The sequence below is a fragment of the Cygnus olor genome, chromosome 24 (genome assembly GCF_009769625.2).
Source record: "Cygnus olor isolate bCygOlo1 chromosome 24, bCygOlo1.pri.v2, whole genome shotgun sequence".
NCBI lineage: Eukaryota > Metazoa > Chordata > Aves > Anseriformes > Anatidae > Cygnus > Cygnus olor.
This window is the reverse complement of record NC_049192.1, coordinates 2,431,839-2,455,043: the sequence shown is the minus strand read 5'-3', so window position 1 is coordinate 2,455,043 and position 23,205 is coordinate 2,431,839. Positions and strand designations below refer to the sequence as shown.

At 52.4% G+C, this 23,205-nt stretch overlaps 1 protein-coding gene across 1 annotated transcript; it reads right to left on the bottom strand.

Annotated features, from left to right (window-relative positions):
- Positions 1 to 91: 91 nt before the first annotated feature.
- On the bottom strand, positions 92 to 23,188 carry SLC26A9 (solute carrier family 26 member 9). The gene is made up of 21 exons (XM_040536121.1): positions 22,882 to 23,188; positions 16,007 to 16,133; positions 14,880 to 15,019; positions 14,460 to 14,570; positions 14,054 to 14,223; positions 13,497 to 13,661; positions 12,795 to 12,947; positions 12,319 to 12,401; positions 11,895 to 12,042; positions 11,057 to 11,170; positions 10,527 to 10,604; positions 10,122 to 10,217; positions 8,031 to 8,137; positions 7,300 to 7,369; positions 6,969 to 7,061; positions 6,413 to 6,529; positions 5,454 to 5,771; positions 5,171 to 5,225; positions 4,647 to 4,792; positions 3,781 to 3,858; positions 92 to 3,166 (listed from the first exon to the last, which is right to left on the bottom strand). Exons 2-21 carry the CDS (start codon positions 16,129 to 16,131, stop codon positions 3,119 to 3,121), a joined length of 2,415 nt encoding a protein of 804 aa, XP_040392055.1. The 5' UTR covers positions 16,132 to 16,133; positions 22,882 to 23,188; the 3' UTR covers positions 92 to 3,118.
- Positions 23,189 to 23,205: the final 17 nt, after the last annotated feature.

The window sequence follows — 23,205 nt, the reverse complement described above, 5'->3', positions numbered from 1 at the left end:
TCCCATCTTTCCATGGCATAAGCATTCCTGAAGGGTTAAACGCCAGCTGGGAGCTGCCACGGAAAGCCTGTGCTCAAATAGCAGAAGCAAGTGATTGTTCACACATTCTTTATTATCAAAAAAAGAACAAAACCAATATTAAATTAAATAAATTACAAACATTTTGAGCTGGTTATACATCATGCATTTATCAGGTAAGGCTTCAGAGCCGTTACACATAAACATAACTGTTATTTTAAGAGCAGTAAAGGGACACTGGAAATTAAATTTTCTACCCCAGCATAAATTTGAGTTTCCCTAATTCTTTTGTCCAGGCACATAGAAATGAAGACTTGGAGCTGGCTACATTGTGCCTCCAGGAATATCATCTGTCCTCTGATGTTGCATTTATTGCCAGAACTGGCCCATGGCTATAGAAATGAGGTATCATTCTTCCTGGGCCATCACGATTGCAAAGCATGTAGTCAGTGCTGCTACTTGCAAGCCATCTCTCTTGACATTCCACCCATTACGCTTGCAAGAACTTCAGAAAATACAATCTGTTTTTATACATGGTCTGTTGCTCTGGGGCTTCCTGGGTTAGGTCTGGCAGGCCCTGAGAAATCGGTCTCCTATTACTAACCCTGAATGAGGAACGGGAAATTGGAATTTTTCCTCATGTAAAGCAATGCTACCTCAGAGATACAGAAATATTGATTACTTACTGTGGAATAACTTCTTCCATTGCATCAATTTCTTTGTTGCCTTTTTTAAATGAACAGATAAAAGAAACGCCCAGGCAGTAGCAAAAAGACCTTAAGTAGTCACCCTCAGAGATAGTTTAAGATAATTCAGCTCTTGATTTTAACTTGTACAACAAAACACAGTTCTGGAAGAATCACTGCTGTCTCAGATCAAAATAAGTACTATTAGTAGGTGGTTTTTTCTTTTGGGAAACTAACTTTCTTTGGTTTTATTACTCTCCTGCACCACATAATCAGAAACTGAGGTAGAGAAATGGTGACTTATTTAATGAGGTGTTACATAAAACCAAACCGGCAGGGTTCTGATGCTATTACCTGTAATGGTTGTCTAGCTATGATGGTTCATGAAGCTCTATTTTCCTTAAAAATGGGACATTTGGGAGCTGTAGGGAAGCTCCACTTTCTCTCCCCAGAAAGCTTTCCAGCAATGTGTTAATGAATCAGCTCAATAATGTATATGTACTTTATTTGTACATTAAAGCTTGTTAAAATTTTTAATATATTTGAGTAATAAAATAGAAATAACCTTTAAAAATATAATTTACTTTCATTATTAAGGCCACTCTTTATTTTTTTGCATTCATGGAAATATAACAGACTGACCAGTTTTACTTCCATTACTGTTTGGTTTTGCTTGTTGACTCTTGTATTTTATCCCAGTGCTGGAAATACTTTGTAGGAGGATTTGAAATTCAGACAGAAGAAGTTATTTTCGTTGCAATTGAAGACATACTCGTATGTGTCTTTGTCTTAAATTTTTCATAACCTTATTTTCATAAAAGCCACATTTGAGGTTGAAATGCACTGAGGAAGGGTTCCTTTAACCCTTGGCTTCTGCTTATTTTTTTCAGCCTTATATTTTTATCTTGTCATTACTGTCACAACATCAGCACTGGGTAAGAAGGGAAGGCATCAGGAAGGGGAATTAAAATAGCACTTGTTATTAGCATCACTCAAATATAAAAGAATATCAGAAATGATTAAGATCTCATCTGTCTGTCTCTGGGTTAGTGAGTCAGGCTTGTTTGCCTGAGAGGTAGATGGTCCTGGTAGCATCAGTCTGTGATGAATTTTAATGAAAATTGTCAAACATGCAGTAGAGAATTGTTATGGAAATATCACATGTGAAAAACGTTTTCTCTTGCTGCCTGAGTGACCATTTGAGAACTCATCATCAGAAGCCCTCTGTAGCACAGGGTGTCTTGGGCTGTTTCCTAGTTGCAGGCATAAAAAGCACTGACATTTCAGTTTTACTGCTCTGGATCTAGGACATCATGAGAAGTGTGCAGAAGGGGCATCCTCCCTGTCCCTGAATTTCCTGCTTGTGATCAAAGTGATTTGGGAAAAAGCATATCTCCCGAAACACACATCCATGTGCTGGACTGAACCATTTAGTTACTGCAGTCTATAAGGAGATGGAAAGAGATGCCGAACACCCTTGAAATTAATGCTTTCATGACATTCACAGTCTAAGAACCATATGTGAAGCCCTGCTCAGTCAGCAGAAAGATGCTTAAAAAACTTCAGAGGGGATTTGAACTGGTCCCTGGGTTTTTGGAACATGCACCCAACCTACTGGGCAGGCAGGCACACATAGCGCACAGTAACAAGGAATTCTTACATCTGATTACAAACTATTCATATTATTAAGAAAAAAATGTAACCCAGAAAGTAGCCCAACGAAGATAATATGCCAAGGTCTTTAGGGTGTGAGAAGTACAGCAGTGTTTTGGGGCAGTGGTTCTGGGTCGCTGGGTCGCACAGGGAGCAGAGCAGGGGCATCACAGGGGCACAGAGAAGGTGGAGGGGGTGCTGCAGAAGCTCAGGGGAACTCAAAGGTTTGCACCCACGGTGAGGACACCCCAATGACCAGTGCACATATTAAAACAACGTTACCTGACAAAGCTGCACGTTGCAAGAGTTGCTTTTGCTCATGATTCAGAACGCTGAAAGGCTCGTAATCATTGCTTAATTTCACTTCATCGGGAAAACAAAGAGGAAGGAAAAGAAAGAGGGGGGATGCCCAAATTATGTAATGCCTGTGTGGGCCAAAGAGTGCGGTTGTGTGAGAAAGGAGAGCACTTGGCAAAAACAGCTAATCATCCCATTATCAAGGCACCTGCCATCAAGTGAACTCGCTTCTCTTCCGCGATCAGGGGGATGGCGTTTCCTGAGTTCCTGCTTCCATAGTGTCCCGTTGTCTGCTCTGCCTCTCTGAGCACCAGCAGCAGAGCAGGAGGGAGGAATTTACCAGTTCAAGAGGTGTGAAGGCCTCTTGCTTTGCAAGCTTATTGTATCCCCGGGTGGGAGCGCAGCTCTTCGTGAAGGGGTAGGAGCAAGGAGGCTGTCCGGGAGGGTTTGTGGCACTCTGAGGCTCACAGCGCTGTCTGTGTCTCTGAGCGGAACATGCTTCCAAACATCTCCTGTAGGGCACACAAGGCACGCTGCGTTAGGGCTGGCGCCACGGCAGGTCACGAACCCAGCAAGTGATTCAGTCACACAGAGAAACACCAGCAGGAGCTCCTGCCCTTCCCTGCCCTCCTCCTCCGGGGGAGGCTGGCGTGGGGCGGCTGCTTGCTCCCTGCTGGTCAAGGTGGCATGGGGAAGGTCGGCACTGGAAGGGGTCTCCTCCCAGGGACCTGCCTCTAGTGAGTGCAGGTCAGTTCTGCTTTAGTAATGTTGGTGCTGAAAGCTTGACTGGTGACCCTTTTTATGGGCTTGAGCTAAACCCAGTTCTCCAAGTTCTCCCCAGTGTGTGCAGGCCATGGGTCTGACTGTGTCTGAGCTGTATGGCCCAGAATTAAAGGACTCCCCTGAGGGCCTAGCCTAGTTGTTTGTTCACCAAAGCTCCTGCCAGGGCTGCTCATGACAGGGATTTTCAATTATTTTTGAAACTAGTTTTTCAAAGAATTACTATTGCCAGCAATTTGCCTGGCAGCGGTGCAGGGGATGTCCCATCTGATCCATCCCAGCCACCACTTCTGGCTTCCACCTTATGCCCACAACAGAAGAAGGGACCCCTGGTGCTGGGACTAACCTCCTCCAAGTTCTTGAACTCTGAGCTGCTTTCATCCACAGACTCGTCATAGATGGAGAGCTCTGTCTGGGTCGGCCTCTGTGCAGGAAACAATCAAATTCTCAAATTAGCAGAGTGCAGGGACAAAAGAAATGGAAGAAATGACTAAGCCAGGCTTAGAACCATTGCATGTGCCCAGAGGGAAATGCCCAGGCAGAAGGGGCACAGGGAGAATCCCGTTTCTGCTCCTTATCTCCTCCGACTGAGCTGGTGCTTACCTATCACTCCGCAGAGATATGGGATACCTTAACTTACTCTGACAAGATAACTGACTAACACTGCCCTGGTTCCAGCTCCAGTTATCGTGCAATAAACTAATCCATGTTTGGGGAAATAACCTGTCTGACCCTGTGTTGTCAGCATGTGCCACATTCCTTGGCCTTTTCTCCTCCCTCCACGGGAAGCACTCCTGGATGCTGGGGCTGTTCAAGGTGCACGTGCTTTGCCTCCATTTCCGAAGGCCACATTCTGCCCTTGGTGGAGCTGCACACTCCAGCCAATGCCAAACAGAGGGCATAGACCTGGCATGGCTCTTTTGGCTTCTACAGGCTGGGACAATGTCCATCTCCCAGCCTGGGCTTTGCAGAAAACATTTACACTTCCAAGTTTCCATTGAAAGCAACTCAGTCAGCAGGGGCTTGGCTCATTTGTGAGAATTAGGATATGAAACATGTTGTTGGATTTAAACCTTCGCCACTTGAGATAAACAAGAAACTTTACTATGTGCAATAACGTGTTGTTATTCTTCCTTTGTGCCGGCATGGTGTATGGACCTGATAGTACAGCACTGTGAGATAGAGAAGGAGCAAACCAGGAGCAAATGTTACCTCTTCTAAGATGGGTGGGTGGACGACTTCTTTGATATCTTCCAGTGCAAACAAAACAGCGTCGTGGATCGTCAAAAAGATGTGGTTTTGGTCCAGGCCTCCTTCTTCAAAGACTCCACCTGTGCTAATGTCGTTGTACACCTGGGCTGAAGAAAGGAAGGGTACGTGAACCAGGATGAAACCAAAGAAGGAAGCCTTTGATAAAGAGCATGGCTGATGGTGGTCCTCTGAGCTAAAGCAAGGCCAGGATGCATAAGGAAGAAAGGTTTGCTGCAGAAATTATTCTATTTCTAGTCTGTTTTTCTATATATTAAATATGGAGATTTTGCTATCATATCACTTCCCAAATGAAAAAAACCTATTTCACAGACAGAGAACTGTGTTTCTCCTTTCTTCCTTCCATTCTTTCATCTGTTCTGATTTGATCCAAAAAGGGGATGACAGCTAGTATAGTTTGCGTAAAGAAAAAAAAAGACCAAAATGAGGGAAGGTCACATGGAAATGTGCTCTTCGTGGATTCTTACCATGCACGTTGGCCAGGAACACTTTAATCCCAATTTTCTGGTAACTGGAACACAGCTAGAAGAGATGGGAGGGGAGAGAGAGGATTAATAACACTGCTGCTCCAGCTTTGTGTTTGTACATAAAGTCTTATCCAAGGCTTTACATGTGTCCTGGGAATGCTGAAGGAGAAACCCACACAAACCTTCTGTTGAGGAGGGTAAACACCTTTATCTGCACTGCACAAGGGAGTGGAAGGTACCTGGGTGGTAAGCAGCTTGTCTGTGTTCGCAGCAGAGGACTAACCTTGCCCAGTGCTTTTGTGCCCATGAGGTCAACAAAGCACACCCCGCTCATGTCCAGGATGATGGTGTGGAAGCTGACATAGGGCGGTGCCGTGGCCATAGGGTCAACGTCTGCTGTGGGCGTGATGCTGAAGGTGCTTCCTTGCAGGCTGGTGGTGCTGCCCAGCTCCCCGGAGCTGTGCACCTGACCGGCACTGTTGGCAGGCGGGCGGAACGTGACATAAGAGATGCTGGCACCGTTAGCAGTTGTCTGGTTGTTGTTGGTATCTGTTGGAGAGGTGCTTTCAAAGTCTTTCTGGAGCTCTTGCAAAGACAAGGTCTAGAGGAAAGCAGAGGCGCACGGTCAAGGTAGGATTGCTGCTACTTGTGAACCAGTGCTGCAAGAAATGCTTTTTCTTACACCCAAATACATGCAGGACCTCTGCAGACACTGAGCACAGCTATCAGCACAGGCTGAGATCCAGACACTGAATACACCTTAAGCATTCAGTGGCATGAAGTGTTTTAATCTGGGCTAACTCCAGCCTGGTGCTAGACTCAGTGTCCCTTGGGCTTGGAGTGCACCAGGCTAATTTGAAATGATTCCTGTTCACAAGCTTCAAGATTGCTCAGCAGTGCAAACCAATGAAGCTGGGATAACTGGGAAATGCGTTCCACAAGGGAAGGGTTCTGAAGCTGGCATAGGTGTATCCTTAGAGAAACAGGTACATCCTTAGACAAACAGGGCAAACCCCGGTTTCCAGTAAATTGTTCACCCTGTTCCCATTCTAGCTATCTCTACAGCTTTCCCGCTCCCAGCCATTTCCAATTCTCCTGCACCTTCAGGTTTGGCTGTTGGGAGGAATGGAGCTGTGGGTGGGAAGGGAAGGATGCAGGTGGTGCAAACCCTATGTCGAGAGGAGCTATTTGATGTGGAGCTGGAGAGCTTGTTCAGCAACATGGAAACCCAAACGGGGTTACCTTGTTCTGCCTCAGTAAGAATTTCGGTAGCTTTGTTGGTGGTTGCGCTGTTCCCTTCTCCTGCCGCTTCACATATTTCTTCCTGGCTAAGTACACTTTACCCGGATCCACCCCGGTCTGTGGAAAAGAGAGAGTTTTCTTTGAAAAAGCCTGCTCAGCCCCGGAGGCAGGGAGTCTTCCCCGCGCTGTCCCAGCCCGCAGCACGTGGCGCAGGTTGGCAGCAGCTGTACACCGGCGCGAGGTGATCGTGGTGGCAACCACACAGCAACAGCCCCAGTGGCGCAGGGTGCCGGCACGTGCAGGGAGACGACACATGCAGCAAGGAGACTCTGCTTTGGCAGAGCTCGGAGGAGGACACTTGCCAAGATTCAGGCATAGCCTCTAAAATGAGATCCAAAATCAGAAGATCAGAGAGAAGAGTGTGGAAGAATAGAGCATGGATATGACGATCTTTCATGATGATCCTCGGCTTAATTATCTCAGCCTGGCATGGCAGAAGAGAGCAAGGGCTATTTGGGATAGGCTGCAAGCAAAAATCTTTCAGGGCATTACTCACCTTGGCTATAATCTTCTCCCGGAATATCTCTGAGTTGGCAAAATACAGTGGCGAGCAGTAGGTCACGATCTTAATCCCATTAAGCTCATGTACCTGCAACAGAGATGGGAGCTCAAACCCGGCCTGGCGGGGCATGCATGGGGTGCTGGGTGTCTGGGGGTCTGGACAGCAGGTAACTGGGAGGGGAGCTGGGGAGCAGCTCTCCTGCAGCCCCAAAACCAGCAGCAAACAGCCTTGCTAAGGCAAAAACATGGACATGGGATTCCTGATCGTGTTGGTACCAGAGGCAAAGAAACACATTTTCTCTGAGGATATTTTAGCTTCTGCTTACCTTGTTGTAGGCTTTCGGGTTCTTGTAGATATCCGTGGAGGTTACTTGGCCCAGGGCAGAACCATTCCGGCTGGGAGAAAAATCCGACCAGAATTAGAGTAGAAGTCACAGAGGAAGAAAACTGCTTCACTTCATACCCCCCGCCAGGATTTGAAACTTTGTTTTATGAAAACACTCAGCTTTCAGCCCTGTGGAGGCCAAGTGGATGCTGGCAGAACAGAGCCAGCCCCTGGGACAGTCTTGTTCCCCAGGTGAAGCTCCTGGCATGGGGCTGCAGGGCTTTCAGATGGGTCCCACAGCTGCAAGCCTTGCTTCTGGTCCACCCTGGGGCTGGCTGGCTGCACTTGAGATTGTTAATAAAGGGCTTTCATCTATTAAGAATGGTGTGGCTATGCACATATATGGGGCTCTTTCTTCTTATAGGCAGAATTTTCTGCTGGGAACTATGCAGGTAGCTTTTCTTGTTGAGGTAAATGCTGTCCGACGCCCCCCTGCCTTGGGATGTGCACATCGCTAACCGTGTGCAGGAGTGGGAATGCAGGCAGTAAATTAGCGCCTGCCATTCCTGTTTGCACATTCCAGGGGCCAGGGAGGACACCTGCACTCCCCCAGGCTCCTGCTGCACGTTCCTTCAAAACACGGGCCAGAGGTCGCTTATAAAAATAACCCATAGCTTATTCTGTACCTAGGAGATGTTCCTTCTCTTTAGGTTTTTGGAGGGCAATACTTACAACTGGGTATGGAAAACCACAACCAACACGGAAAATCCCACGCCCACAGCGACTCCATAGGGCAGGCTCAGGAAGAAAGCGGACAGGAAGCTCACCAGCCAGACCAGCTGCAGAAAGAGAAGGGCATGGCACGTCCTGCTGGGCCACGGGCTGCAGCACAGCGATGGACGGAGAATGGCTCGTGCCAATATTCAGGACCCAAAGAACTACCCAGCTGAGGATCAGAAGAACGGGGCCCGAATTCTGCAGTTATTCTAACTGTGCAGCTTATTGCATGCTTCGGTGTGAAGCATCGTTGCTGGGAAGCTTGCCAGAAGCCCCAGTTTTTCAGCTGTAAAAGCAGCCGGTGCAATTCTTCATAGCTGCGTGACCTCCCGTCACTCATTCGGTTCAAAAAGCATCAAGAAAAGGCTCCTGCAGATCAGACCATCTGCTGCTCAGTAGCTGCTCCCACCCCCAGGAAGGCTCCTGCTGTCAGTCAGAGCATTTCAGAAGGAATGAGCATCTACGTGAAACCATCGGGGCGCCTGCTATAAATGACCTGAACACAGAGCAGATTTGATGACAAAGTATGACAGAGCATACCAAAACCTGCTCCACCTCTCAGCTCAGAGCCCTGTCATTTGTCATTTTTATCTATTAGCACTTGAGCATCTCCCTCCACATGAAATTAGTCCTGCCTGAGTGTATAAACATGCCTTCTGAGAATTATTATCAGGGGATTATAAACCCATCCTCAGGACTATTAACAGCTAACTTTGACCTCGGTCAAATCAGGGTAATTTTGATGACTTCAGCATCTTAATATCAGATTAAGAATGATGCATATAAATGTGAGTAAGGGCTTCTCTCCATCCAAACTTGGTACTGGACATTGTCTGTGGAGCAGTCCCCACTGTTCATGCTGAAACACGACTTGAGGTAATGGACACCGATCTCCTGACATCACCCAGAAGCAGTGTCCTCAGTTTGGGACAGGAAGGACACTGAATCTAGTTCAAATACCAGGCAGATTAAGGTCAGGGGAATGCAGTTCACCCCAACGGCATTTGCCCGGTCCCTGCGCTCTCTGCACCTGCAGGCAGCTCGTGGTTGCTGCTAGCAAAAACGCTGGCAGTGGGTCCTGGGCACACCATGCATCGCTGTGCAGCCTTATTGCAAGCTCTGGTGAAGGCAGCGACTTCCGCTGCCTGCACATGGGGTGCCAGAGCTTCTCTGGAGAAGCCTCCCCAGGGTTTTGCCTGGCTGACACACATCCAGCCTCCCCGCCAGGCATCAGCAAAACCTGCAGTGTTTAACTTGCTGAGCACGGCTCCTGGCGGAGGGCTGGACACACAATCCTGCCCCAAAGCATCTTCCCATCAGTGACTTTCTCTCTGCCGGGCCTGCTCTGCAGTAATGGTGCTAGCGGGGCCCTCGTGCATCCAGCAGGGCCCTCGCGCATCCCTGCTCCAGCCTGGCTGCGGCACCTCCTCAGCACCGACCGAATTTCTGCAGCTCGTGTCCTGAGCTAGAGCGTGCCTTCACGCCACAGTCACACAGCTTGGCCAGGACTGCTTCCTCCGGCAGCTGTTTGAGCAGTGTTTTGGGAAGGCTCTTGATGAGTCAGGTCAGCTCCTTTGGACTCCTGATTCCTCCGATAAGGCGGGGTGTCAGGACCTGACAGGATATTGGCTCAGTGTCCACACACACCACTCAGCCGTGGGAGCCCTGTTCAAACACTGTCTTTTTATGTCAGACATTTCCAAATTCCGTTCTCACTCCCCCACACCCCCCGCCTGGGTTTATACATCAACCAGTGCCTGGAGTCCTTATCACAGCGAAGGGCTCTCCTCGCCCTGGAGGGCTATTGTGTGAGTTTTTAAGTCATGACTCCTAGATATTGAGCAGGGCCGGTTTGGCTAGTTCTGGGCAAACAGGCTCCTGCACTTGATTGGCATTTAAACAGAGCAGGTAATAGTTCAGGCCTCCGTGATATGTGCGCCGAGCAGCTCGGCCAGACGAGGCAGAGCGAGGGGCTGGGGGCACCGGCGCGAAGCCCACCACCCCCGGCTGGGACCAGGGGTCCCCTGCCCAGCCCCGGGCACTCACACAGTCCAGCTTGCTCTTCTTCCACAGGTAGAAGGGATCGGCCAGCTGCTTGAGGGAGTTCTTCAGGTTCACGGCGATGAGGGCTCCCAGGACAGACTGCGGAGGAGAGGGCACGGTGTCAGCCGGCTGCCCCACGTTTTGGAGCAGCTTTCCCAGCCATGCAGCACCTCCCGCCCTCGTCCCAGTTGCCACAAGGAAATGGGAAAGGGTGAAGCTCACAGAGATCACGTTTAGAACATAACGGTTTAGAAGACCTCTGTTTCTTGCAGACAGAACCCCAGCCCGTAGCAAACCGCCCCGTGCAAAGGTTTGTGTCATGGGTTTTCTAAGCAAGGCTGAGCCTTCGCTCAGCAGGTAGGGGATGTGATGCTGTGGCCGCACTGTTTGCACATTTGTTCGTGTTACCTTTGGAAGGGGTTCAAGGTAGATCCCCAGAGCCAGCATAGTCACCATTACCACCATTGCCACAAAGAAACTTGCCACCTGCAAAAAAAAAAAAGAGAGAAACAACGTCATTAAAAGTCAGGGTCCTCCAAAACCCCCTCCTGGTCCTTGCTCTCCCGCTGCTTCAGCCAGCACCGGAGCTGGGCACTGCAGCACTGGTTGTGAGCAGTGGTTTGCCTCTGAGAAATAGGCTGGGATTTCACAGATCTGGGAAAGCCCTTGCTTCCCTCACCTGGTAGTTCTGCTTAGTCGGGGAGCCAGACTGGGAATGCAAACTGACAGCCCTACATCCGTGACCAATCCAATAAACCAGCCAGGCAAAACGTGGGGCTTTTGGGGAGCACATTTTGCATTTGATAACCATGTGAAGCTCTCATACAGGGAGCTTCTCCAGACCTGCAGCAGCGATGTCAGGCTGGCAGCGTGTATCTCTGCCAGGGTTTGTGTTCAAACCAGGTCACGCAGGGAAGAGAGGAGGGGGAAGAACCAACCTGTGATTTCCCTCCTGCCCCATCCACAGCGAGGGTGACGGAGAGCGCGCAGCAGATGACGTGGATTTTGAAGAAGGATCCGAAGAAGTTACTGCAGCCCAGGGCCAGCATTTCCTGCAGAGATGGGGGAACACGGTGAAGGTGGCTGAGCTGTCAGGCAAGAGAGGATGAACCCGGGCTGGGCTCTGCATGGCAGAAGCTCTCCAGGGCCTCCAGCAGCCCTGCTGGCAGCGCTCTGCCCCCGGGGAGAGGACTGGCTGTCTGCGGAGTGTCCCAGACTCTCTCCTTCCAGGAAGAGCTGGGATGGTGCTGCTATGGCAGGGAAACCTGGAAGCACCGTGCCGCATGAACACTTGTCATCTGTTGACACGCTAAGGGCAGGGCTTCATGGCTGTTACTGAAAGCTACCACTGTGCCAGTGATGACAGGAGAGGATTATTTAATATCCTGCCTGTCGCAGTATCTGGGTGACACACCAGGAATCCAGGTCTTTCTCTGCTCAGAAAGCAGTACATGTGCCTCGCTGTGCCCCAACATCCTGCAGAAATGCCATCGGGGCCAGCACTCAGGGCTGAAGCCTCAGCTCTGGAAGGAAGGCAGAGCAGAGAGCTGAACCTACGTCTTTCTGCCTTTTGGCAGCCTCTCTCCCACCTGTGGGAAATGGATCCGCCACGTCCTTTCGCCCCCTGCCTGGCAAGCCGCCACGTGCACGGGAGCAGCACGTAGGTTTTACACAGAGTGCATCTGCAAGCTTCCCTCTCATGCAGGGAGGTCTTCCTTTCACGCCTGAGAGCCAGGGGAACATTCCTCACCCATGTCCCTCCAGAGCAAGCATTACCTGGTTGGGGTCCACGTCATAGCCGTGCTTGGCTGCCAGGGTCCTCCCCATGGCCAAGTTGATCACGTAGCCCACGATGGCGAGCGAGAAGGCTGTGCCGATCATGTCCTTCCACTTGCTCACCATGGGCAGGGTTGGGGCTGGGAACCTGCACGCGGAGCAGAGGCGAGAGGCGGTTGGGACGCCAGCATTGGAGGCAGATGCAGGGGGTGAGAAGCACACGGGTTCAGGATTGGTGTCTGAACACATCTGAACCGTGGCTGGGGTTAGTGGATGGTGGCATTGTGTAACAGGGCACAGCAGCGCTGCCTGGCAGTCCTGGAAGGGGACTGTCATACAGCAGGGAGGTGTTTTCCGGGCTGCAGAATGAGGAGGAGGAAGGGAAATTGTTTGGATGGTGAGTCAGAGGTGCATATGCACTTACCCCATGCTGATCTTCCCAACTACTGGCATGTTGTACTTCTCGGGCATCTTAAAGCTGCCAGAGATTGCAGTCGCAACTATTACCTGAACATACAGAGAATAAACAAGCGGTAAGCAGAAAGAGCATGAACTCTCTCGGAAGCACTACACCTACTCTGCTCCTGGGGCTGACGGTAGAAAATCAGCACCAAATTCAGGCTGGGACAGGAGGGAACGTCCCCAGAAGTGGTTACGTTCCTGATCCCTGGCACTGCCAGGATGCAGGTACAGTCTAAGAGGGATGAGCTGGGTGTTGAAGGCATCCTCCACAAAGGTGGCCCAATTTGTGATCCCAAGCCATGTGGGGTCACAGTGTATTGAGCTGGCAGATGCTGTGCAGGGGTGGCTCTGGTGTCCCAGGGATGGCTCTGGTGTTCCGGGGCTGGGAGGGGCTGGGAACCCCCCGGAGGTCCGAGGGACAGCTCACGCCTCACTTACGATGATGATCTCCATGGGGATGGGCATCCGGATCTTTTTCATGTACTTGAGGTTGAGCTCCTTGACAACGATCAGGAGCACAGCACTGACCAAGGCATAGATCAGGGAGGCCACGTTGGTTTTGGGCAGGCCTTTACAAATATCAATGAATGTCTACAGGGGAGAGAAGAGAAGAAGGTGTCATGGGGAACCTGAGGCTCTGGGCAGTGTGGACAGCACAGTGGAGAATGCTCGTTACTGTAATCACCTGAAAACACCCTGAGATGTGAGGGGTGAGGGAAGTGCTAGGAATCCTGCTACTGGGAGATCAGCAGCCAGCCCTGGCTCTGTGCGGTTTGGTTAAATGCAGCTCTAGCTGCGTGCATGGAGGAAAAGCCCAGGAATGGAAAAACCTACCCACAGAAGAAGTCTCTGTTGCTATCAATTGGGCAAACCTCCTGCCGTAATGCAGCATGGTTCATATTCTGCCCAAATCTCAGCCCCACTTCGTTATCTCTGCCCTACCAAGCAGGAGCTCAGCTACGACTGCACTTGAGATGCAGGGGCAGCAGCGTAGTGCAGACAGCCGTGTTCCCCCTCCCTCCACCCTCTCCTCCTCTCCCTGTCCCAGTTTCCCCAGCAGAGGTGGCCGTGGTGCCTGCGGTGTGGTGGTCACGGGGGAAAGAGGTGCAGGGAAGGCCCCTGCCCAGAGCACCCACTTACATAGACGATAGCTAAGGGCCCGGTGTAAGATGGGACCGTCAAGCCGAAGACGTACTTGAGCACGGAGATGAGGATCTGCAGCCCTGCTGCTGTCATGAAGCCCCTGATGAAAGACTCTGAGAGGTAGATAGCAACAAAGCCAAACTGCACGAATCCCAGGCACAGCTAGGGTAGGACAGACAAGGAGTTGTTAGAAACGTGCCAGCGCAAAAGCGCAAGGTGCAGAGCATGCAGGGCATCCCTTCTGCGCCGCCGGGCTGCACGGGGTGGGGTGGCGGGGAGGGAGAATTGCTGCAGGACAGTAGGGATGTTGTAGGGATGTTGTAGGGATGTTGTCCCTGGCTGTGGTCCTGCCCCCGGGGATGGCCAGCCTTTGGCTGTTCTGCTGGGAGAGTTCACACTGAGACCGCAACTGGGGCAGGACCCCCCCAGGCATCACCCCCGGTGGAGTGGGGCCACGTCCAGCTCCTGCTCCCACCCCTCGCCTCTGCTTCGGATGAGTCCCTGCGGGTCAGCTTTGGCCAGGGGACACAGCAGGGGTGGTGCAGAGTCCTTACTTGTATGATGGCTGTCAGGCAGGCTAGCGTGGCAGAGATCTCCAGTCTGGCCGCTTCCAGGGCTGTGGTGTTGATGCTGGTCCCGTTGTGGGTGAAGTACTGGTAGTCTGACTCCGGAGCCAGCTCGTTGCAGACGTTGCCGACGATAATGCTGATGACTGCAAAAGTACCTTCAGCACAACACAGTGAGGTCAGTGCTTTGCTCTGGAGCATCCTGCCCTGGAAAGCACTCAGACATGTCAGGCTGTCCAGAGCGAGTCTCCCAGCCCGTCACCGCAGCACGGGAACCGGGGACACCGTGAGCCCCCGAGGACCGACCCTGCCCAAACATCTCTATTCCAGGACACACCGAGTGTTCCCATCCTATCCACTGCCCCGTGCAAATAATTGCTCCGCAGCCTCTTACCTGGGACCATCTGATGGATACCGCCAAGGAAGAGGTATGTTAGCAGGGGGAAGAAGGAGGAGTAGAGCCCGTTGACGGGAGGCAGGTTGGCCAGCAGCGCAAAAGCCATCCCTGGGGAACACAAGGGGAAGGGGCAGGTGAGCCGGGTCTGGGCAGACTGAGGATGCTCACAGCCCCAGAGCTGCGTATCAGCTCCAGGAAGGTGCTGTGGCCAGCTCAGGTGCTGCTTTCCAGGCAGAGCATGGGACAGAGAGGGCAAGGGAGGCCTCCACAGAGATATATAGGGACCAGCAGGTGGGAGGCTGAGCTTGGGTTTGTACGTGCCAGCAGTAAAGTAGGTGACCCCCACAAACTGGGTGTCCATTCCTGTCTGCAATGTGCTATCTTCTCCTGGAGACCCAGAAAGTTGTTGCTCCTCACCTTGTGGCACTTGAATCGTCCCCGCACTGAGCCCACCGAGAACATCAGGCAAAACGTAGTCCTTAATTTTATACTTGGGAAGCCACGCGAGTATTGGGAAAAGGCTGAAGAGGAAGAGCTTCAATCTGGAAGCTGAACATCTAGAGGAGACAAAAAAAAAATATGCAAAGTAAATAAAGAAGCAAGCAATCAGGGAAATGAGCAAGGAAGGAAGGAGGCAAGGAATGATCTTCCTGGGAATGTCTCAACATTTCTCCCCCACCAAAGCCCGAGCCCTGTGTTTGGGGCACAGCCTTTCCCTGCAAGTGCAAGGCTCTTGCAGCTAATTGCTGCCCGTGCCACGGAGGATTATTGTGGGGCCACTCCTGACTCACTGGGAAGTCCCCGCTGCTGCCACAGCTCTGAAGGATTTGGCTGCCCAGTTTCTGGAGGCTTTGCTTCCAGCACAAAGGGGTAGGGGAGCTGTGAACTGAACCACAGCTCAGAGATTCCCGGGGCAGCTGCACAGAGCCAAAGGTGAAATTTTGCAGGTGCTTGGTCAAAAAAAACCAAGTGTGTCTGAAGAGGAATACTGCTTCTGAGCCAATGCATGCGGCTTCTCACATCGCTGCCTGCCAACCTGCAGCTCTCCCCTTCCCTGTACCGCTGCCTTCGTTTTCCAGGGAGTGGAGCTAGATTTCCAGGACAGCTATCAGCAGGATTATTCATCTTTCTTTAAGGAAAGGTGGTACTATTTTTAATCAGAAAGCTGATAAAAGGAAATCCCAGCTGAAAAGATTCGAGAAATAGTCCACACACCCATGCCTACATCACAATTTATACTTTTTTCATTATAAATAAAATTTGGAGAAGAGAAGCACAGATCCCAAATGCACGCAGTGCAAAGCGTTCCGCTTGTTTGCCTTACAGCGTAACAGCTGGGGCAGTGAAAAGAGCAACCAGTTTCACTTGCTGCAGCACTATTTGCATTTCTCCTGTGTCTTTCATCCATCAAAGCCCTGCAGGCCATGGAGAAGGTTTCCCAGGATAAAAATGGGAACTATGTCCCCGGGTCCAAATTATATCCCATTTCCATACCCAATCTGGTTTAGTGTTGCCCCAGGAGTAGCTATAGGATTCTGCGTTACCTGAAAAGGTTTCTCAACTTTTCCCCAACGGGGTAACTTCTGCTTTTCTTCTCGAACTCTTCATCAAAGAGGCTGACCGAATATGCAGGACGTTCGATGACATAGCGGGGTCTGGTGTGGCTCATCTCTGGATCATTTAAATTTTTCCCAGAAAAAAAAAAAAAAAAAAAAAAAGGAAAAAGCAAAGCCAAGAATGTGAGTGGAGCTGGCCCCACCTGCAGTATAACAGACCGGACACCTCCAGCGTCTGGGAGCCCTCCCCGAACATCTCCACCCTAAATAGTTTCCCCGTGGCGCAGAGGCAGGCCCTGGGAGTGGCTTCCCAGCACCGGGGGCTGCTGCTCCCCGGCCCCGCGAGCCCTCACCAGCTGTTTCGGGGTGATGCTAATGAGCGATGCCGCGTGGAGGGGACTGGAGTGCCCTGGATTGTCTGGCAGATGAGCATGGGTGTTAATCCCAGCTCTGCCAGTGACTGCCTTTTTGCCTCGGGCAAGTCACTTGACCTTTCCCGTGCCTCAGTTTCCCCATCCACCAGCAGGCTGTGCCACTCAGGGCAGCCCTGACGCAGTTTTGTGCCAGCAGATACTGGCACTGAGATTAAAGGCAGTTTCCACCCGAGGTGTTCCTGTTTCGCTGCCCACTGCATTCATTTGCATCCAGCAGCCTTCCTAACTTCTCGCTTGCCATGAAAGGCTGTGGACTAGTCCTGGATCTATTCTAGGAAGTGATGCGGAGGAAGATAACCGTTGCTAATCCATTTCAGTGATGATGATGCCAAAGCATCCTGATGGACTGGTCCTGTGCAGTATCTGGGTCTTGCCAAAGAAGTTGAGGAACTTCAGAGAGCCCTCATTTTACCATGACCAGCAACTCCTGGGAAGAGGGAGAATCATTGCAAACCGGAGAGTCTGGGGGTGGAGGGAGGAAGTGGTCAGGCACAGAAGAAGGGTATTGGTAATTATTTGTGGCATGGCATGCATCTAAGTGGGTCATTGCCCAACACAGGAGCAGAAGAGGGGGTGGAAAAAGCTGGTGATTCAGGCAGGAGAGTGTATCAAGAAACGACATCCAGGTTTCTGAGAGCGTGAACGGGCCGGATCCCTCCCTCTCCTTTTGACACAGCGAGTGCCACTGAGGTCAGGGCACATCCAGGATGGGTGAGCCTTCGTCGGCAGCACCAGCACCCAGCTCAGCTCCCTCCGAGGGGCTGGGGGCGTGAGCAGCGTGGAGCTGAGCAGCCCTGCAGTGCAGGGCCGGCGGGGAAGCATGATGCACGCAGCCGAAACTTCTTTCGGGGGGAATTTAGGTCAGCAGAATCATTATGGTAATGGGAGCTGATGTTAGGGAAGGGAGGTCATCACCCCCACTGCTGCCGCAGGTGCCTGTGTGATCACAGGGGCGCCGAGTGCACATTGCTGTGAAACAGCTCCAGCAGTGGTGTGCTTGTGAACGCAGGCTCCGAACCACGCTGCGCTGATTCGGGAGGGTCCCCAGGGCGTCCAGCCTGGGGCTGGCTTCGAAGGCCCCGCGAGGTGCCAGGCGAGGCCGTGCTCCCCTCCTCCGGCATTAGCAGGCGCTTGGTCCAGTGCCCTCTGCAGGCACGCACCCGCTGGCATCCCTGCATCTGCTTCCCAACCATCTCAGGCTGCGCCAGTCCTGTCCCAGCCTCGCTGTCTCAGCCCCTCTGCTCTCTTCTAGGTTTCCATTTTTACCTCGTGAATATTTTCTAGCCCTGGTCCAGACCCTGCAGCAGGCTTCTAAGGGTGACAACACCCAGCAGAGTTTCTGGTGCACGAGGTCCCTCGGCTTAATTTCTGGGCTCCATCACTTGCTGAGCGGCCTGCCTGCCATCAGACAGACTGAACCAGCCAATTATATCACGGCTTTTTAATGAATTTCTCCTGCAGAGCGAAAGTGCTGGCAATCAGGAAAAATAACAAACAAGGCAAGAATAGAGGGGAAAATACCCCCATGATTAAATTCCATCTTAAACAAACAGGCTGATGATGTCAGCGTCTCGGACACAGTCAGGTTCTTGACTTGGCTTATCATTGGCCTTGCCCTAGATCAAACAGCAGGTTAAACCTTTGAGATTTCGGAATTAAAGAGAATGAGCCATGTGACTGCTCCCTGAACAAAAGGCAGAACCAGCTGTCCCGGAGTTGATGGGGTAAGACCACGGCAAGCTGCAAGGCTGGGTTAAATCCTGCAAGCGATGCGGTGTGTGGGAAGGAAAGCAGAGGGGCAGCGTGTGGCTCCTTGCAGGGAGCAGCCCTCCCAAGGGCTCTATTCCAGAATGAGCAAGGAAATTAAGGAAGGGTCTGGGGAGGAGCTTCCAGAGCAGAGCTCCAAGAGCTGAGCCCCCATTCCAAGCTGCGATTTCAGGAAACGCAGTCCTCCGTGTGTCAGCAGGGTGGGTGATGCTGAGACGTGAAATTCGGCCTCACTGATAAACCTGCTGAGCCTGGCATCTTGGAGAAACACCGAGAGCGTGACTGTGGTGTGATACTTGGTGTGAGCAGCAGATGAAGGCAGAACCACTTCGCTCCGAGTGTACGATGTGGGTGACAGATGTTGTCCCAGGTCACAGCTGAAGTCCCATCAGGTCACGGCTGCCCGGTCCCTGCCCTGCCAGTCTCAAACCGCCCCGCGACTGCCTATCATGGATTTTTTTTTCCTAGTGTTCGTCTTGCAAGCTTACTGAGCTCTTTATCTTCTCTGCCTGAGCTGGTGATAGCTGTGTTTGGGAAAAGTCACATTGAGGTTTCTGGTGAGCGTTGATAGGAACCATTGGCGTAACGCTGCTTTCCTGGGCTGACACGGGCCCAGCAAAGGGACTTCAGGCCGGGGAATGGGAATCAAAATTTGGTGGGAAAGCAACTGATCTGGAGCTGTGGTCGCGGTATTGTGCACAACATAAGGGCCCGAACTCATCCCAGTGTAAGAGCTGGACATTCGGGGAATGCCTCCCTGTGTTTTAGGGAGAAAAATTCAGTATTCTGGAAACACCATTTCCTCCTTTGCCTGTCCTCTCTCTGTCCCCCTTCTCCTTGCACAAGCACACCCAGATCTCCCCGCTGACTGCTCAGCTGGTGGAGTTCAGAGCTCTGCCCCTTCCAAATCCTGGGTGAATCTTCATTGCAAACATCTCTCTCCCAGCTCCATTGCCGAAGAACAGGTTATAAAAAGCTGCTCTCCCCCACCCCAGGAGGCAAGGCCTGCCTTCAGAAGGCAAGCACAGGTGCAAGGCTTTGGTTGCGACACCAGGACAAGGTCTTGACTCCGACTGCTCTGGATCGATGCTCCCAGCACAGTGCATGCCACAGCCCCCAGCCTCCTGCTTGCAGCTCTGGATGCAGGTGCCACGGGAGCCCTGGGGCTACACGGTGAAAGGGCGCGCATCTCACAGGGACAGAGAGGATGTGTCACCTCCTCCCCTGAATCCCTGGGATGCTTGCTTGCTGCAGCAGGGCGTGGGGAAGGACAGGGTGGCTGTGGTGCTGGATGCTGCAGTGTTGGATGCTGCGGTGCTGGGTACTGTGGTGCTCTCCAGGCTGAGCTCTGCCTCACCCTCCCTTTCCCACCCGCTTCCTTCTCACACCTTCTCCCTTCCACCCCTCTGATGTGGAGCTGGGCCTGCCAAACACATAGGCAGGAGGAGTAGGTTTCTGCCATCGGGCAGCTCAGGTATTGCAGAAGGATGTGGTGTAATTCACGCCACTCTCAGCGACGATCAGCCCCGCAGCTCTGCTCCCACATCCTTCACTCCCTCCAGCCTCCTGGCATCGGGGACAGGCCAGGACTGAGTCCAGCTGATGGACCGTGCTGGGAGCTTGTCACCAGAACAGCACCTTCAGCGGGGCCGTCTGGCTGGGCAGAGCTTTTGCAGTTAAAATCGCTTTGATCCGACTTGGCTTTAGCTCTGAATTACCCTTGGGCTCATCTGCAACTGAACTGATGCGGGAAGAAAGCACCTCACAGCGGTAAAGCCAGAGGTATAGCCTGTTTTTGGTGTAACTATAGTGGTAGAAATGTCTTGCCCCGTGACACAGCTCATTTGGGAGGGGAGCAGGCAGATGCAGGGAGCCAGCGGCGGTGTCACAGGGGCTGAGCCGGCAGCAGCATGCAGGGACACACGGTGGGTACGGGTTTGCAACCTTTTCTTAACCTCCCCCCTTTACAAACAGAAGAGGCTGATGCTAGGGGAGCGTGTAGTTCAGTGATGAGAGAGATCCTACCCCAAAGAGGGCTTTTAGCCTTGGCAATGGCAAAATGCCAGAGTCCACAAAGTTCAGACGATTTCGTAAACAGCTTTCCACGCGGAGCATGCAGGTACCGTCGTGATGGCCAGGGGAATAAAACTCAGGGAGAAGGAGAGAGAGAGAAGGGGCTGGCCCTGTCCGACTGTGCTGGGGCAGGGACGGAGCCGAACATGCTGGGAAGGAAGGAGGAGGCAGGTCCGCTCCCCCCAGCTCCCACCTCCCCGTCCCACATTCTCCCCACGCTGCACCCACGCTGCAGCCCTGGCTCTCACGTCCCCCTCCACGCCTGCACTTTCACCACGGAGCAGCCAGGCATTCGACCAATGTTTTCTTTTTGTTTAGCTTAAATATTTGGAGTGCTCGGGAGGTGATTTCCATAAGGCAGATGGCCCTCTTCTTGTTTCGAGCGACCCAGCCCAGCGCAGGCAGCGGGCAGGGGAGCGCTGTGCTCTTGTTCTGCCGGCGCTGGGCCGGTGCCAATGTTTGATGTACCACTTCACATGCGTTTCTAACCAAACTAGCTCTGCACTTGGTAACCAGAATAATAAGATCTGCAGACATCTGCCAGCTACTGAAGGTGAAGCCAAAGTGTTTGGCTCAAAGGGAGTTTATTAAGGAAAATGTCGAGATCCAGCAGGCTGGCTTCTGCTCTTTTTAATGCCACTGTGAATGCAGAAAAATGCCGTGGGCACCGGGATCTGCTCTGTGCTGGCACCAGGCTAAACGAGCCCAGATTTGGCCCTCTCTTTTTGTGATTTGTTTGATCAGCCTACTTGCTCTCAACCCCACCCTAGCCCTCCACAGCTTCTGCAGTTGCGTCCGGCGCCGTGCCCAGCCGTGCCCCGGGGCCGGAGGAGGCAGCATCCAGGGGCACAAAAAGCCCCCACACCCAGCCCGTCCTTGGGCAGAGCCTCTGCTGGAAAAAGAACAGCAGTGAGGTGATTTGGTGCAAAGGAAAGTTGCTGGGCGATGGCTCCGGAGGCTCAGAGCATCTCCCGTCTACAGCCCCGTCTCTTCGCCTGCTCCCGCTCTGCCCAGCCCCGCAGCAGGGACATCTTCTGCCCTTCGCCTCGCTGCCAGGAAGCAAGCAAGGGTGCCAGGATGAAAACTGACATTTGGGATGCATCATCATCATTTTAGGCTTCATCAGAGTCCTCCAGAAGCTGCTGGCTTCCCTGCACTGCCCCGGTCTCTGGTCCCAAAGGTGTCACCTTGCTGAGGTCAGCACCATGGTGCTGGGTGGCAGCTCCTTGTAGGCATGTGCTTCCTCCCTATCCCCGTGCTGCTCCCTCTGCGTACGGAGCCCTTGGGATGATGAGGAGGAAAGGTTTGCGGGTGGAATTAGAAGAAGCGGAAGGGAAACTTTGGAGTTCCTCCGCACCGTGAGTCTCTGCGCACCACATGCCTCTGACACAGACCTTGCCCTCGGCCTTTGAAGAGCAGGTGGGCAATGCAAATCCCAAGGAATTAAAAAGTTTGCAGACTGCAGCATTCTTGCACTGCCTGCGAACACTTATCCGGGATGCCTGCCGAGAGCTCTTGCATGCACACGCTCCCCGCCCCTGCGGCTTCGCTCTCGGAGAGGAAAAACACCTCGTGGGTCACCCGGTCCGTCCTCCCCCAGGGGTGCAGGGTAGGAGAGAGTTTCTCTGCTAGAAATCTCTGATCCAGGGCAGAAATGCTGGGTATAGCCAGCACCAGATGTCACTCCAAGGACCTCTCTCCAAGGGAGAGGACAGGTCCCAGCTTCATTTTCAGCGTGCTTGCAAATAAGGTGTGGACATGTTTTATCAAGGCAGAGCAGAAAGCATCCTGGCTTCGTGAGCAGCAGTTTGCAGCCAAGAGGCAGGCTTACGGGGGTATTTGCTCATCTGTATTTGAGGGAGCCTGCCCAAACTGGACTTCAACACCCCGTGCAGTGGTGCCGGGAGGATATGGGGGCCCTACACCCTGCCTGGCAGGTCTCAGCCTGGGAGTGCTCCTCATTCCCAGCTTTAAAACCCCTCTGGATCTGCCTGCATGCCCACAGCCATGCATCCACGTGCCAGGCACCCTGGGCAGCACAGCCCTCCCGCCCAGGTGAGGTTCCTGTGCACAGTGAGTGCTCCTCTCCCACCGCCTGTGTGCCCAGAACTCCACATCTTCTTGCTACACCTCTATGTGTAAAGTCTAACCTGTGCTGTGACATCCTCGGGGCAGGGACCACGTTACGCAGTCCCATGCACAGAAAGTCCTGCTGATAACCAGGATCGTGAAAACAAGGGGCTCATCAGTACTGATGCCCCTATAGCAGGCAAATTCCCCCACAGATCTCGGCAGGAGGCAGCCAAGATAAGATGGCAGGATTTATTCTAGCAATAATTAATTCACATATTTGGCTCTTCCAGCCTCTCTTCATAAATCAAGCTCCTGGATGGTTGGTGTTGCTAATTCCTGAGTAAATCTGCTGCCGTAAATCCCTTTTGCAAAAGAAGGGAGAAAAAGAGAAAGGGAAAAAAAAAAAAAAGTACCAGTTCTCCAAATACTGAAACTCACACCCAGTGGCTGTGCAACCAGAGTGTAAATCCCCCACGCCCACCCAGACAAAGAGCACAATTGTTGGCGCTGGGTTACCTGCGCCTCGCCGGGCGAAGAAAGGGCCGATCCTGCGAGGGAGCCGCGGAGGTGGCAGCGGAGGCTGCAGAGCGGAGCTGCCGCGAGCCGAGCAGAGGTCTGTGCTCAAATAAGCCCGTGAGTCATTTATAAATCACCTCAGTCAAGGGGACCGAGGGCTGTGCTCGGCGCCTGATTGGCCTCTCGGAGGTAATTGCCAGCAAGTACACCCGGGCTAAGCCCAGGAGATAGCCGGGGAGATAAGGAGAGATCTGAAGAGGGACGAGGGCTTTTTTGGATGTCCCCCCTTACCCCACCCCTTCCCGCTCGGGCCTGGGCCGTTTG

What these genes read in the sequence shown, in the direction of transcription:
- SLC26A9 (XM_040536121.1), bottom strand. Translation starts at nt 16,131, where the DNA reads ATGAGCCACACCAGACCCCGCTATGTCATCGAACGTCCTGCATATTCG. An exon ending in TATCCATCAGATGGTCCCAG is followed by an intron (nt 14,224 to 14,459) that starts GTAAGAGGCTGC and finishes GTTGTGCTGAAG; the next exon opens with GTACTTTTGCAGTCATCAGC. An exon ending in ACCCGAAAGCCTACAACAAG is followed by an intron (nt 7,062 to 7,299) that starts GTAAGCAGAAGC and finishes TCTCTGTTGCAG; the next exon opens with GTACATGAGCTTAATGGGAT.